Source organism: Lolium perenne, chromosome 3, assembly GCF_019359855.2.
Source record: "Lolium perenne isolate Kyuss_39 chromosome 3, Kyuss_2.0, whole genome shotgun sequence".
Classification (NCBI taxonomy): Eukaryota; Viridiplantae; Streptophyta; class Magnoliopsida; order Poales; family Poaceae; genus Lolium; species Lolium perenne.
Window position 1 is genome coordinate 130,089,356 of NC_067246.2, and position 16,000 is coordinate 130,105,355.

General features: G+C 46.7%; 2 protein-coding genes across 4 annotated transcripts; both read right to left on the bottom strand.

Moving 5' to 3' along the window:
- Positions 1-7,432: 7,432 nt before the first annotated feature.
- On the bottom strand, positions 7,433-11,056 carry LOC127342417 (uncharacterized). Its single transcript, XM_051368372.2, has 4 exons — positions 10,816-11,056; positions 9,291-9,735; positions 8,871-8,905; positions 7,433-8,744 (listed from the first exon to the last, which is right to left on the bottom strand). Exons 2-4 carry the CDS (start codon positions 9,613-9,615, stop codon positions 7,821-7,823), a joined length of 1,284 nt encoding a protein of 427 aa, XP_051224332.1. The 5' UTR covers positions 9,616-9,735; positions 10,816-11,056; the 3' UTR covers positions 7,433-7,820.
- Positions 11,057-12,880: 1,824 nt separating this feature from the next.
- On the bottom strand, positions 12,881-16,000 carry LOC127342418 (uncharacterized). 3 transcript variants are annotated; one of them, XM_051368375.2, is made up of 3 exons: positions 15,755-16,000; positions 15,462-15,508; positions 12,881-13,275 (listed from the first exon to the last, which is right to left on the bottom strand). In XM_051368375.2, the coding sequence occupies exons 1-3, from the start codon at positions 15,825-15,827 to the stop codon at positions 13,147-13,149; spliced, it is 249 nt and encodes an 82-aa protein (XP_051224335.1). In that variant the 5' UTR covers positions 15,828-16,000; the 3' UTR covers positions 12,881-13,146. The 3 variants fall into 3 exon arrangements, with proteins under 3 accessions (XP_051224335.1, XP_051224334.1, XP_051224333.1); XM_051368374.2 differs by having other exon boundaries at positions 12,881-13,278; positions 15,755-15,999; XM_051368373.2 differs by having other exon boundaries at positions 12,881-13,281; positions 15,755-15,993.

The window sequence follows — 16,000 nt, forward strand, 5'->3', positions numbered from 1 at the left end:
GAAGCAATCTTCAAGCATAGTGGGCCAATAAAACCCTGATCGCCTAATCAGCCACTTCATCTTATGAGCCGATTGGTGAGTTCCACAGGCGCCTTCATGCACCTCATGTAAGAGCCGATTAGACTCGCTTGGTCCTGTGCACTTGAGTAGTAACCCTTCCAACGTCCTGTAGAACATGTCATCTCCTATAAGGACATATTTCATAGCCTTGTATCTTATCCGTTTAGGTGCCCCCCGAGCCAAATCCTTCAAGTAATTGAAGATATCGGCTCTCCAGTCATCCTGTTCCAGGAACTGCACCTGAACTTCTGACCCATCTGGTATGTCCTTGTACTCTGATGCCATTTGCGCGAGATCATTGGCGTCGGTATTCTGAGATCTTGGGACCCAATTGAAATTGATGTACCGAAAATGTGTCATCAGCTCACGACATTCCATCCAATATGGGAAGAGCGATTCACTCTCGCACTTGTATTCGTCCGTAAGCTGGTAAATTACCAACTTCGAGTCTCCAAAAAGCTCCACCGCTTTCGCTTCGGCTTCAAAGAAGAACTCCGCCCTTGCGTACTGCCTCATATTCAGCGACATTGTTCGTGCAAGGAGTAGATAGTCTGATGGAGAAGGAGTATGTTGCCCCCCGAGGCGACACGAGCAGAATGCCGATGCCACAACCATCGTCACAAGCCGATCCATCGAAGAACATAGCCCATGCACGTATAGATAGTGCTGCTATATTAGTATTGATCCGTTCAGCTATGAGATCGGCCAACGCTTGTCCCTTGACTGCTTTTGCAGGCTGATACCGGAGATCAAACTCCGATAACGCAAACATCCACTTACCAAGTCGGCCTTTCAAAACAGGAGCCGACAGCATGTGCTTGACAACGTCTGACTTGCATATGACGATTATTTCTGCCGTCAAAAGGATGTGATGGAGCTTGGTGCAGGTGAAGAACAGGCAGAGGCATAACTTCTCGACCTCAGGGTACCTTGTCTCTGCATCCAACATCCTTCTGCTGAGGTAGAATACAACCTTCGATATACTCGCAGTCGTCCAAAGTGATGCCTGAGAGTGGCTCTTGGCCTTCCGTCTCCCAAACGTTCATGCCAGCCGTTGAAACCTCGGCTGTATCGTCTGCATGGACGACTTCTACTTCATCTCCATCCCACTGGATTAGGCATTGGTGCATCGTAGATGGAATGCAACAGTTGGCGTGGATCCAATCTCTCCCTAGCAGGACAGCGTAAGTGCTCTTGCTATCGACGATGAAGAATGTCGTAGGGATGGTTTTCCTCCCTACGGTCAGATCCACGTTCAGAACACCATGTGCATCGGATGCTTGGCCGTTGAAATCGCTCAGTGTAACGTTGGTCTTGATCAGATCCGAGCTAGAGCGTCCCGACCGACGTAGCATGGAGTATGGCATGATGTTGACTGCCGCTCCGGTGTCCACCAGCATCCTATTGATAGGCTGCCCATTGATATAACCTCGTAAGTACAGGGCCTTCAGGTGTCTGTAACTTCTTTCACGTGGCTTCTCAAAAATAACCGGCCGTGGGCCGCAGTCAAGTTGTGCCACAGGCGCTTCGTCTAATCCTGGAGCACAAAACTCCGCTGGAAGGATGAACACCATGTTTGTACTAGCCGATGTCTCATCATCGGCTTTCCTTTGCTTGGGGCGCCACTCCATCTTTTGTGGTCGACCCTCTTCGTCCAGGGTTCGTTGAATTTTCGCGGCCAGGTCAGGCCGCGCCTTCCTTAGCGTGTGCAGGTATAACCTTTCGGCTTCCTCCAAGCCACGCAATCGCTGAACCCTACGCTTTTGGGAACGGCTGAGTCCATCAGGGCACCACCTTGGCCGGTGGTACTTGTCCTCTTCTTCTTCGCAGTCATCTTTTAACTCCTCGAGGTCTTCTTCCCGAGAGGACTCAGTTTGCTTGTTCCTAGATGGGAGAGGCCCTAGACGTTTGAACACTGACACGTCTGTTGCACCCTTCTTCTCTCGTCTACATTCTCAGGCGCTGCCGATTGTAGGCAATCGGCTCATCCCTGAATCCCAGCAGTGTTTGAAGAAAGGACAGTCCCAGTGCCTGCCCACGTCGTATTGTTCTCTTGACCTTTCCTTGGCACGGTGCTCGTATCTCTCCTCATCGCGATCATGCCGACGATGTCTCCTGGCGTCTCTGCTAGCTAGACGATCCCTTTCATCGTCGATGTTGTACCGCCGGCGCTGGTCGTACTGACTTACATATTTATTGAGGAGATGATCAGAGAGAGGTCGTTGATATCGCACATTCTTCACTTCTCCCTCTGTGATGTAGCGTTTGCCATCGTGCCGGAGCCGATCGCGTGGAGCGGCTTCCTCCTTGTCCTTGCTACGAGAGCGGGTGCCCTCGCCTTTGTTCTTACCAGAGTGGTGCCCAGGCTTAACCATGTTAATGCTTAACGAGAAACCTGGTTGGCACACCTCGGGGTAAGCGTATCCCACCGTGTTAACGGCGGGGAAGGGGTGTGTGTCGACTTTCATGGCGTACTGGTTGAAAATTAGACGTCCTTGTTCTATCGCCATTTGGATCTGCTGACGCCACACCCTGCAGTCGTTGGTGGTATGGGAGAACGTGTTATGCCATTTGCAGTATGGCTTTCCGTTCAACTCCTGTACCGTGGGGATTTTGAGGCCTTCGGGTAACTTCAGCTGCTTCTCCTTAAGTAAGAGGTCGAAAATTTGCTCAGCTTTAGTTACGTCAAAGTCAAAACCTCTGGGCGGACCTTGTGGCTTAACCCACTTGCAGGACACGGGGGTTGCCCCCGAGTCCATTCAGCCATCGTTACCTCTTGATCTCCCGTGCACCCTTCATCTTCGTCTGTCTCAAACAGTACTACTGCACGCTTGAATTTGTCCTGGTACAGCTCTGGGTGGCGCTGTTCATATAATGACAGTTTCTGAACCATATGCGCCAGTGATGGGTAGTCTGCTTGGGAAGCCATATCCTTGATCGGTGATGCGAGACCCACCACCGCCAACTCGACTGCTTCTTTTTCAGTCAAACGAGCCGAATGGCATCGGTTCCTAACGGCCCTGAAGCGCTGGATGTATTCTGACACTGTTTCCCCGCGCTTCTGACGTACTTGTGCTAGATCGGCAATGCCAGCCTCGGAAGCTTCTGAGTGATACTGCATGTGGAATTGTTCCTCCAACTGCTTCCAAGTCCGGATCGAATCTGGTGGCAGTGATGTGTACCACCCAAAAGCCGATCCTGTGAGGGACTGTGCGAAGAACCTCACGCGTAGTGCATCTGCAGCTGAGATAGTGCCCAGCTGCGCCAAATATCGGCTTACATGCTCGATAGAGCTGGAGCCATCTGACCCACTAAACTTGGAGAATTCAGGGAGCCGATATTTGGGTGGTAGTGGGATCAAATCGTAGTCGTTGGGGTACGGCTTGGAATAGCCGATTGCCCTTCTTTTCGGCACCATGCCGAATTGGTCTCTCAAGATCGTGCTGATCTGATCCGCGGTGCTAGCTGCAGGAGTGGAGCTCTGAAGATTCGTTGGCGTGGCATACTTAGCTAGCCACGCTTGCTTCTCAAGATCTGAGCTAGCTACAGGAGTTGAGCTCTGGAGGTTCGTCGGAGTGGCATACTTAGCTAGCCACGTCTGCTTCTCAAGATCTGATCCAGAAGCTCCTCCTGCTGTTCCAGAAGTCCCCGCCGTTGCAGCCCGGTTCATGAGTGCCCGAGCATCGCTGTCTGGCACGTATGTGCACGTGTATCCGTGAGGGATCTCCTTAGGCGCCTCATACAAGAACTGGTAATCGCTAGGATCGCCACCGATCTTGTAGACGACAAATGCCGGTGTACTCGGCACCTCTGGTGCTGCCAGTGCGAACGGCAGCGGTGGTCGGCTCTGGAGTGGCAGCTCTCCTTGGTGAGTCCCTAGAGCAGGCCCTGACGGAGAGTACTGATGCCTCAAGATTTCATGGAGCACCCGAAGGGCGACACGCTCCAAAGTGTTCACCAGGCTCTCAGAATGGCGGTGTAGCGAATGAGCTACCATGAAATTGATCTCCTGACGCAAGGACCTGGTGCGTTCTTCGGAAGGGGTGGACAGGTCCACTCCATCGAGCGCGCCTTCAGGTGTGAACCCTCTCCACCTGATGCCATGCGAGCGAGTCCTGTGGAAAGAGCCGATGAGGTCGGCCTCGAGGATAGCTTTGACGTCGTCATACTTCTTCTTGAGCTCCTCGGGCAGATCCTCGTACGTGACTGGAGTACCTTCCGCCATCTCAGATGTAAATGGCGATGCAGTTGATGTCGAAGACCGTCCCACCGGGCGTGCCAGAATGTGTTGGCGTCCGAAACCCACCGGCGAGCAACGGCTAGCAACACGAAGAGCCGGGAACAACCTAGGGCTGCGGCTGGCCCTGGTCCCTCCGAGCGACGGCCCGCAAAGCTCCTGGTACGCACGTCCCGATGCTGGTGCAAGGGCGTGCCACCTGATCTATGCCTGATCAGGAAGGTGATGGATTTGCTTCGCTTAGTTTCCTGCATGGCATACACGTAAACATTAAATACGAGCCTCGATCGGCTCTCAGGTTGTCCCGTGAATTGGCTCAAGGAGCCGATCCACCGATGACTCGTATGGGGTTTACGATTGCATGGTGGTCCTGCTTGATCAAAACAAAGCTAAAACGACCTACAACGATCTAGGGTTTTCACCGCATAATCGGAACGTCCTACTCGTGATTGAGCCTGGCAGCCACGCACGGTGATCATAAACCGACCCTAGACAAGGCCTAAAAACCAACATTAAGTTGATCCCCGGAACATCTTGTCTAGGGTTAGCAAACTACACCCTACGTGCTACTGGATCATTCAACCCGTTTGTAAGGCCTAACTATGCAGATATTAAACTAATCCTTGATGAATCAAGGAGCGATCATAACGGATCGGATCTACTAAACAATGATCAAGCAAGGTGCCGCCCTTACACCTAAGAAAGGTGTAAGGACGGCTAGACGTCTAAGGGTTGCATGGACGAAAACATGTAGCACGGTAAAGCAATGCTAACCCTAACACATCTATGATAACTACGTTGCTCGCCATCAAAAAGGCTTCAGCACGAGCAACGCATGAACAACGAATAAACGTATACTGCCTAGATCGCAAGATGCGATCTAGGCAGCATGATGCTTACCCGGAAGAAACCCTCGAAACAAGGGGTTGGCGATGCGCCTAGATTGGTTTGTGATGAACGTGATTGTTGTTTTTCTTGATAACCCTAGATACATATTTATAGTCCGTAGACTTTCTAACGTGGGAATAATCCCAACCGTGCACGAGCCAAACTCTAACTAACCGACACGTATCCTACTAGATTTACAGATACAAGGGCAAACTAGCCCAAACTTCGTGTACAAGGCCGGTTCACGTATTTTTTCATGTATATTTCTTCAAGCCCAATCTTGATCGTGGCCCACCTCTGATCCGGTCAAATTATGGTGATAACACATCTCCAATGCCCGCAGCTCGCTGGCAGCCGAGGAGGACGTATTCGTCCTCCTTCAACTCTTCCTCGTTAGGGCCGGTGCCTTCCTCGTCGCACCGCACCGTGCCCTACACCGTGCCCAAGCGCGAGGTGAAGGAGGAGCCGAAGTTCGCGACGTCGTCCGTCAATCGGAGGCGCGACATCAACAACGTTAGTCGGCAGCATCAAAGGCGCGCCGGCAGCATCAAAGGCACGCCGGCGGCGCCCTCTTCATCCCGAAGCCGGAGGTAATGAAGGAGTAGGACGACGAGGCAGTCGGGAAGGCGGCGCTGCTAGCGGAGTACGAGCGGCAGCAGCATCTCATTGGGAGCAGCGACGGCCCCGAGAACTGCCCAGGGCTGCACGCGATGTTCGCGGCGTCGCTGAACGACAAGGACGCCTGGAGGGGCGACCTCGACAGGCGATTGCCATGTCCATCCGCGACACCGGGAAGCCACTCGTCGACCTCACCGACGACGGCGAGGCTGGACCAAGCGGCGCGATGAAGGACGGCCCGTCGACGAGTCTGACGAGCGCGGCAAGCAGGACGTCGTCGTTTAGTTTAAATTTCATCGAATTTCGTTCGAATTTATGTAATATATAGGAAGTTTAAATAAATTTGCTTAAGTTTTAAATATCTAAAATTTTACTTAGGGGAACGACGTTCTCAAACGCGATACGAAAGAAACACGTCCCCCAAACGATAAATCCAGCATCATTTGGGGACGCGCCTGGAGATACTCTTAGAAGCGCATGGTCCTTGAGCGTAGAGAAAGCAGAAAAGTTGAACCGATGACCACCAACTCAAAACCTTATAAATAGGAAAGATAAAGATTTTGCTTTAATAAAAAGGTCATGTTGAATCTTATATCTTATTGATGAAGCTGAATACTTGAAATTCAAGGAGAGTACGTTTTATTAGCTGTGGAGTAGTAAACTAGGGTCATTTGAGGGAAAAGAGAGAATATGACTATCTATATATGTTTAACACAAGCGGTGTCCTTTATACCAATGTCTGTACTAAGGCTAGTGTCAATGCATCACCCGTTATAGCCTCGCTATGTTAGTTTTTATCATCACTATCACCTCACTTTCACCTCACTCTCACCCCACGGTGCCAGTGCACGGGCTATAGTGCCAGCTCTCACTTCTCTCTCCTCCCTACCGCCCCCACTAGCACCGCTATCGCCTCCCTCTCGCCCCGCTCTCGCCTCCATAGGCGGGCGGTACCGCCCCTACCGCCGGGCGGTGGAACCACCGCCCGTCGCTACCGTCCGCGCTATAGCCTGCGTTGGCACCAGCGTAAGTTAGGAGCAATAGCGAAGCTGCCTATAGGAGTCAAACGACAAGATTTGGTAGACCTTTGGCATACTCCCAAAAAAGGAATCAAAGGACGAGAAGTTGATATATGTAACCCAAATTGTTTGGTTGCACCATAAGAAACTCAACGATTAAGTTTTTTAAAAAGGAAAAAAATACAAAAACCATGAGGTTGAAGACAATGGACGTTTTATTTAGAAAAATGCAAAGTAGGCATATGAAGAATCCTATTTCTCAGTCTTATCAGACAAGGTACACATAATTTTTTTTATTAAGGAATAAAACTTTTCTAAAGATATCGAATGATATATAGCTTGTTTGAAAAACCATTAGGTTCCCCAAAAAAATGTAGTATTACAGCTATCTCTCCTATCCGTGATTTGTCAGTTCAAAACAAACTAGCCAATGTGCACAACACTGTAATGAAAAGGTCCAATGAAGTGAGTGAACCAGCTGTCTCACGAATAGGAGAGATAGCTCATCACCAGATGAGCTACTCCGTATAATATTTGAACTACTGCCTCTTTAGTCTAAAATTCTTTGCTATTGTTTCAACAGATGTCTGTTCTGCAAAGTGCAAAGAAATGATGCTACAATTTTCATATTATATGTATTTGAACTGGCAACGAATATTACAAAAGAGAATGGAAAGGTAACAATATATCATAGCAGATTTAAACCTTTAAATCTGGCCTGGGAGACTATTCCCATTTCTATTCTATTACATTGCCTGGTAGCGAAGTAAGACCGCAATAACCCATGCCCATAAGTATAAGACAGCTCCTAGTCTCGCTAAATTTGTTTAGCACGAAGTGTGCTTTGATGAAAAGTACTGAAACTTACAATATGGATCTTTGACTCCTATCCTTGCTCGCTCAGGAGGCTCACTTTGCACGCAAAGAGCCATCAGCATTGAATTTATGGAGTAAAAATACATACGAAGATACTAACTGCATTGATGATGTGCAGCTGGCTATTCTCTCCAGTGTCGTGCCCAGAAGCCTTTTTTTCCTGTTGGCTCGCTCCCCAGCATCGATCTTGGTGGTCGAGAACCAATTGAAAAGTGCCTCCTCAAAAATGGTCGACGGAATGAATCCTTCATGCTAGAACTTGTACCTAACCTGGGTTCTCTCATACTTTTCTTCTGGTGCTTAGAGCTCCTATCTATATCAGTATCTGACATCAAGTTTTTAGATTTCCTGCTCTTAACCTTTGAGTCCAACTTACCAAAAAGTTTTGCTGTACCCTTCTCACCATGGGTGCATACAGGACATGGAGGGTCAAATTTCTCACTCTCCACAGTAATACTATCCAAACAGTTTGCATGGTATGCATGACCGCAGAATAAAACAGCAACGACTCCCAGCTCATGAGCACTCCATGTAGACCGCTCCTTTAATAGCTTTAAGCACAGCTTGCAAATCCCTTGGTCAGGAGAGGGGGCAGTAGCATGTGAATCATTTGATCTAGCTGTTTTACTGGTGATGGAGCCAAAAAGCTCACTGTCAACTGACCACCGGTCTCTTTGAGATGAGGCCACCAAGTCAGAAAATGTGCGAGTTGACCACCCATCAGATGACCCACCATGTTGTGAACCTCCTGCAAATGTATCATTGCTGCAGGCAGAGAGGATGGAACTTGATGGCCTTTCTTCCACATAGCTACTCTCATTGAAAGACTTGAGAGATGGGATCTTGGTGTCCGAGATCTGCCTACATAGCTGATGTCCAGGTGATCGACGAGCTTTCCTCATTGAAAAGGAGTCCACATGAAGAGAATGACACCTAGAGGACGAAGGATCTGCTCTGGATACTATGGGTGGCGTTGAAGGAAGGGACTTTGATGTCTTTATGTCTGAAGCAACAGTTACCATGTCTAACGACTTGCAGGAATTTGCCTACACAAATAAGTTTTGGTCAATGAAAGAACCATAAGTAATGACTGTTTATTCTTACATAACATTTGGAAAACAAGAGAACAAGGTTCGGAAATGAATATAGCTGTAATACTAAATTGTGCATACCTCAAGGGGTGAACTGTTTGCTGTAGATTGAACACCTGGAAACATGAAATGGATATCAATGAAAACTTGCTCATTTCTTTAGTAAAGCGTGAATTCTGATATCCAAGAGAACTGATTTCCTTTGACTTCCTAATATACTACGCATGACAAATATCCAGTGAAAAAAAATGCAAGCACGACAGCCCTCGAGTGCATAGAAGCAAAAAATGCTAGTACTAGGGTAAAAATGTCTTTCAATGTGACATTATTCATGCAATATTTCCAGCCCACAAGTAGATTCATTTTCTTGTCCTACAATATACGTATTTTATAAAATAATGTGACCACCATAACTACCCAGGCAGTAATAATAAATCCAAAAGGAAACCACATAAAGAAGCAGATGACAAAATGGAACCATAGAACAGAAATTTTGATTACCTCGAGGAACAGATTTCAAGCGTTTGAATGCTTCCATCTTCTTGTCAGAGTTTTGCCATTTGACCCCACGAACGTCAGAAAGGCTATCCTCATTGTGATGGCCTTCAGTTGGTGCAACAGAACCACTCTTTAGTTCTGGCCGAATGCTTCCACTACTGTGATTGGAAAACAGTGTAGCGTTTTCCATTATATCTTCTATGTGTGTGCGGTTGTCCCACCGGAAGCTCCATGATGGTGAGTGTCTTGTCCTGTATACCGAAACTTCAACTGAAGCTACAGACGGCTCAGGCCTCTCCTTGGCAGCTATGCAACAATTAGCCCCCATAATAATTGCGGAGAAGAAATCAATGTCCCTGAATGCTTTCACTTGTACACAACCAATCTTCAGAATTCATCCATGTGATGAAAAATTATAAGTTATAGATAGCATGTTCACTCTCCCGAGCTGAAATTGCAAGACAATGAGAGACTTCAAACAACTGAAGAAAGATTTAACTTCAAAGAAAAATAGATGATGCTATTATGTTAGGTGGGGACATCCTAAGTTGCATTGAAGGCATTGAGAGACTCTTGATGGGTACAACCCCCCCCCCCCCCCCCCAAAAAAAGTAGCAACCTCAGCCAGAAGCCAAGATGATAAGAAGCATCATAAGCGGGTTGATTTAAGAAAATATAGGACCCTTGTTCAAGTATTAATTAAATTTGAGAGAGCCAAACACTTTGACTTGGGACAATTGTGTATTTGCCCTCAATCCAGAAAGAAATGCTGGATGGTTCCGAATTTAATTGTCCTGTTGAATTTGTGGAGTGTACGATATCGTATACGTTACAAATTCATACTATTAAAAGTAAGGCATTGTGCATGCAAAAACCTAGTGTGTTTTCTGAATATGTGAGTGCCTGTAGCTCATGCAAGTTTGGGTGATTTATGTTACTCCCTCCGATCCATAGTAAGTGTCTAACTTAGTACTAAATCTCCAACACATATTATGGATCGGAGGGAGTATTATATTCACAACCTTGTGAGCATCGGTAGTCTACCGCAATCTATTAACTTTACCAAGGAACTAGCCAAAAGCTATATAACAATAACCCATACAACAATGACAGAAAAGGATCCTGTGAAACTGATGGTTACTGTAAACTAGATAGATTTTGCAGTAAATAGATCAGGAATGAACATAGCAGCTGAGACTAAGCATGCGAAATAGAAGTGTGTGACTGTAATTCATTGAGAAGTCCGAAAAAATAACACTCAATTCGGTGGTTTGCCGTCAAATTTGATTAGTTCTTACGGTGTAAACTATGGAAATCATACACACTGCCAGTAATTTCTAGATTTGGTCAAGACTAAGCCTAGGCGCACAAATTAAAATTTTCCAAGTTTGCATCATAGCGTATATCACATAAATAAATAAATAATCCTAAGCTCGTCGATCCCCTTAACTCCCCCTAGAAAAATGGCACCGAATTCACCAATTTCCACCCAGCAGCCACAATCGAATCTGGAATTTCCAGAAATTACCTGGAACCTAGGCGAGAATTCAGCTCCGATCCTGAGGCTGGAGCGGGCACAAAATCGCGGCCGCAGCTCCACCGACGCGGACCCCGGCGGAGGCCCAGGGCAGATCTCGCGACGCCGTCGCCGTCGCCGTCGCCGTTGGCGGGGGGCTAGGGTTAGGGGCGGGAGACGCGGAGGGGTATGTGAGGTGAGGAGTGGGTAGGAAGACTGGTGGGAAATGCTTTGTTTCCTCTTCCGCGAGTCTGCCGGGTCGGGTGGAAAAGAATATCAAAGAAAACTCTCGGGCCACCCGAGTTCCTACACCTACACACGGCCAGGGCCCGCGCTTAGCGGATCCGGGCCCACGCGCATTGACTGCGGCAGCTCTCGTGTCGGGCGCGCAGTGGTACGCGTGGCGCGTTTCGGTTCTGGGGAAATTTCAACGAAGCGAAGCGGAACGAGTGGGACGTTCGTTCACTCGCTGACTCGAAGCGCCACGTTTGTTGCTCGCGCATGTCGGCCGTAGTGTGCGGTCAGCCGTTTACGGGGCCGCGTCGTCGCCCGTTTCAGGCCGCAGCTGTTGAAAGGGCCGTCACCATCTCAAAAAGAAAAAGGGCCGTCAGCCTTGAAAGATTTGTGGGAATGGCGCATCATTTTGGACCGAATCTACTGAGGGTGCGCCTATAGGCCGCCTTAAGCGGAGCGGACGATCGTCCCCGCTCAGGCCGGCGCAATCAATACCAGCTATGGGCTCGGCCCGTTTAAGATTTTTCTTTTTTCTTTTTTTTTTCGTTCAGTTTGGATTTTAAAATCTGAACAAAATTCGAAACAGAACAAAATTCAAAATCGACAAATTAAAAACCGAACAATTTTAAAAACAAAGAATTTCATGTCGAACAAAATTCATATTTGAGCAAATTTCAAATTTGAACAAATTTAGAATTCTAACAAATTTATAATAAGAACATTTTAAATCAGAATAAAAAAATCTGAAAAAAATCGTCATCATGAAAACCAGCAAAAACCAAAAGAAACCATGCAAAACCGAAAAACCTGAAAACCCCAAAAAAAACCAGAAAACAAAAGGAAAAACAGTACATGCCAGACGCTAATGGGCCGGCCCATCCTATCCGTCGCTTAAGCAGGAGCAAATCGCTCCTGCAATGAGCGGCGAATAGGGATGGCGATCTACTGACACGGGACAATGGATCGGCTGGGTAGTGCATATGGATGGCCCAGGTATGCCTATCTAAACAAGAATTTCGAATGCCATCACCGTTTTTTTGTATTGTTTTGAGGGAAAAAATTGAGTGGAGTTTTGAGGAACTTGTTAAACCCATGGACCGGAGGGAATAGTTTGGATTCGATAGTACACTTACGCTCCGTTTGGGAGCTCAGTTTTTTTTTTTTTTTGAAGTATTCTGGGAATACTTCGGTTTCCAATGAAGTATTGCATCTGCTTTTCATCAGGTATGCTTATCTTAACAAGAATTCCGAATGCCATGACGTTTTTTTTGTTTTGTTTCGAGCAACTTGTTAAACCCATGGTGCGGTAGTATTAACTTGCAAAGTTGCAAAAAGAAAAGTTTGGATTCCATACTACACTTAAGCTGGTAGGAATTTTTTTCCAGGAAATAGAAGATCAGTGTAGGGTATGAATTCTACATATCAGATTTGGTATCATGCCAATATGCCACAAAAATCATATGCATAGAGATGCACAAGCCACAAGGTGATTAAGCTCAGCTTCGTTCCACGAGCTATATTATTTCTATGCAAAAATAATCCATGAAAGAAGCTGAAATGGTTTGACCTCAGTTCTCTATTGTTGAATCTCTTAAGAAGGACAGTCATGTACATATATATCTTATATGCTTTCGCAATCACTGTCAGTAGTCTTGTCACATATTGATAGCCAATAGATGGTTGTCAAATGAAACTAAAACATGCTAATAATCATACCAAGCAAGAATATCATAATTCAGTTTCGCAATAAAAAAAAGGAATATCATAATTCATCTTCATGCCAAAACTCGGTAGACATAGACATTACAGTGCACATATGCACGAATGGTTAACATATAGTATGTACCAGACAAGAATGCACACGACGTGTATATATCCACAAAATACAAGTGTACATTCATACAAATATATATGTTCCACGCGCGTGTCGCTCATTGATATACATGAGACGAGATTTATTGAGGACAAAATAATATGTAGGGCATATCATACTTTCCCATATATGTGTGGGATCATTAACCCGGCCATCGGTCAAGATCTTGATAGTTGAAGCACGTAGCAGCAGTATACATCCAGCCGTCGGTCTCAGATATGTAGATGGCCGGTTAATCAGTTAGGTATGTCCTTGAAGTGAGGCTTCGCCATGGTCGGAGTTGGGTCGTAAGACCCATAGTCGTTCGTCTTCACCTGCCTGAGGATTCTCCCGCCGTGCACCACCACCAACACATCGTCGTCCTCCTGCTGCTGCATGAATGATTCTGGTGTGTCATGTCATGTCATATGCATGGATGCATTGCACAAGACTCAACAAAGTAGTAGTGCAAAAAAGAAATTATTACTGACTAAGTTACACATACAAAACTAATTAACAAGAGAAAATGTATATTCAGTTAGCAACTTTACATGTAATAGATCATAGTACAGTATAATGTTACAAATGGTCGACCGTATGTAGTGCTGCGCTAATTCAAGCCGACATACTATCTCTCTTTCGAATTAATGAAGTTCTTGAGTTGTCATAAGCAAGCTATTTTAAGTATGACCAAGTTTATAGAATGTATATAAACATCTGTCATTAGATTCATCCTAATATATATTTTTCTACTATGTATATTTGATGATAGATATTAGCACAATTTTATGGAGAAACCTACAATTTCAGTTACTTTGTACCCAAGTGCCTATATATTAATGAAGGTGTATGTGGATCTAGCTAAAACCTCTATATATTTGACTCGAAGGATTTGAGAAAGTGACATATCCAAATGACAATGAATGGTTTGGTTCTGATGGTTATGGTTACTACAAAATCTCAAAGGGTTTGTTCTAACTTCTAAGTAATCAACCCGTAAAAAAGGTGGTTTGACTTATATGTAGGAATTAAGAGTGAATTTCGTTTATACATTCGTTTTCACATTTTTTACATGAATTAACTCATTTAGGATATTGTTATTTGGATTATCCCATTTAGTGAAAGTGTATCTCTTTGTTTGGGCTGGTTCGGGTCATAGGAAGTGAAGCTCAGGAACCAAATATACCAGGAGGGGAACTATGATGTGGCATGCCACGTCTACCTGACGATCATGACCTACAGGCAGACCGTCGTGAAAATCTTAGAGCAGGTCTAACAGACCCCGTAAAAGGGGCAAACCCGTATAATAACCGCCGATTTGAGGGTCTCGGCTCTACCCGGCCGTCTAGCACGCCCCGTAAAAACGGCCCCCGCATCGTTTTTTGCTGTTTTCGAGTACGGGGCGGGTCGTCGCCCCCTACTTGTGCGGGGTGGGAGCGGGGATAGTGGGCGAAACCAGTATCCCAATTCCGAAAGCGCGCGCGGACATTTCAGTTCCCCCCACCCATTTTCCCCCGCGCGCCGCCGCCGCCACCCGCGCGCCGCCGCCGGAATCCGTCAGATCCGCGCCCCTCCGCCGTCCGCCGAGCCGCGTCGAGCTGCGTCGACGCCCGCCGCACCTCCGCCGCACCCCCGCCGAAGTTCCGCGTCCCTCCGCGCGCGCCGCCCGCCCTCCCGCCGTGGTCTTCTCCGCCGTTTGTCGCCGGTGAGTATTCCGCCGCGTTCTTCTTCGTTGCCGCCGGTAAATTGGTCGGATTTGGGGCTGATGTATGGTACACCGTGGTAGATGGCTTCGGAGGATGTGCACATGGCGGATTTGGACGCGACGTCGACCGATTGGTCGTCGCCGGATTCCGACGATTCGGATATCGACGAGTGGCTCAACGACGACGAGACGGAGATGATGCTGCTCCTGTTTGGCTTGAAGCAAACGGAGGACCGCATGAAGCTGCTGGATCAGCGGAAAGGATCCGTGATGGGGCGTATGTGCATTCCGCGGAACCGCGCGCTCGGCCACGAACAGCTGATGCAAGAATATTCTGTTTTACGGGGTGGGGATACGGGGTCTGCTCGCTCGTCCGAGTTTTCGGCCGGCGAAAAGTGAATACAGGACCCTCTACTCGCGTTTTAAGGGGCGAAAAAATACGGGGCCTGTTAGACATGCTCTTAGAAGGGGTAAAATTTGAAAAACACTAAGTGAGGGTAATTCATGTTAAAAGTGTGAAAGTAGTGGGTATTCACTCGGGAGTTAATTCATGGATTATAGAAAAACCCATGTATGGAGAAACTGCATCGATCGGTCTAATGCCTACCTAGACAATTTGGTTGCATATGTCCTATTAATATCTGTGCTCTTCCGAGCAAAAGGGGATGGGATAAAAAAATAAAGAATTGATTTATCACAGAATCCTTCTTCTTAAATAAAATTCAATCAAGCTTTCTCACAATGTTCTGTTTCTTTATGCCAGAAATTAAGAACATCATTTCTAGCTAGCTACAAGGGAATATAACTGCAGAAATATAAAAAATCAAAGAATATATATTCAATGATCTAGCTAGGTGATTTATATACCATCGTCGATCCTGCATGATCTTCATTAAGAAGCTTCCTTGGCGCTCCTGCATCAAACAAACTCCAAAGAATCACAACAGGAATGAAGTGATGCAACCAATATTTCTCTGATGCACAAGAACTAACATAGGACTAGAAGAAAAAAAAACACATTCATGACCTAACTAAAAAGAAATGCAATAACCGTGTGGAGCTCTAGCTAACCAGCCATGGAGGACAGAGGGACTAGAAAACAAAAGCACATTCACGACCTAACTAAAAAAAGGCAATAACCATGTGGAGCTCTAGCTAACCAGCCATGGAGGACAGAAGGAGTGCCGCAAAGACAGCGGCGAAGAGATAGTAGCTTGGTTTGTTGGCCTCCATGGCGCCGGCTCGGCAAGGAGAGCATGCAGCTACCTTTTCCTCAGCTTGAATAGAGGAGAGCCAGAAGGCAATGGCAGGAGAGAGAAGGAGGAGAGGCTTTCCTTGGTTTGGACACAAAGGAACCAACACCCTGCAGATGTTAGTTGTCTGCAAGAACAGAATGGATTTAGTAT

Bases quoted from the DNA above. Each gene is read 5' to 3' on its own strand.
- LOC127342417 (XM_051368372.2), bottom strand. From the start codon at position 9,615: ATGGGGGCTAATTGTTGCATAGCTGCCAAGGAGAGGCCTGAGCCGTCT. The intron at 8,906-9,290 runs GTAATCAAAATT...TCATGTTTCCAG, and splicing joins CTTGAAATCTGTTCCTCGAG to GTGTTCAATCTACAGCAAAC. The intron at 8,745-8,870 runs GTATGCACAATT...TTATTTGTGTAG, and splicing joins CAAACAGTTCACCCCTTGAG to GCAAATTCCTGCAAGTCGTT.
- LOC127342418 (XM_051368373.2), bottom strand. From the start codon at position 15,827: ATGGAGGCCAACAAACCAAGCTACTATCTCTTCGCCGCTGTCTTTGCG. The intron at 15,509-15,754 runs GTTAGCTAGAGC...TGTTTGATGCAG, and splicing joins CCTTCTGTCCTCCATGGCTG to GAGCGCCAAGGAAGCTTCTT. The intron at 13,282-15,461 runs GTATATAAATCA...TCATTCATGCAG, and splicing joins ATCATGCAGGATCGACGATG to CAGCAGGAGGACGACGATGT.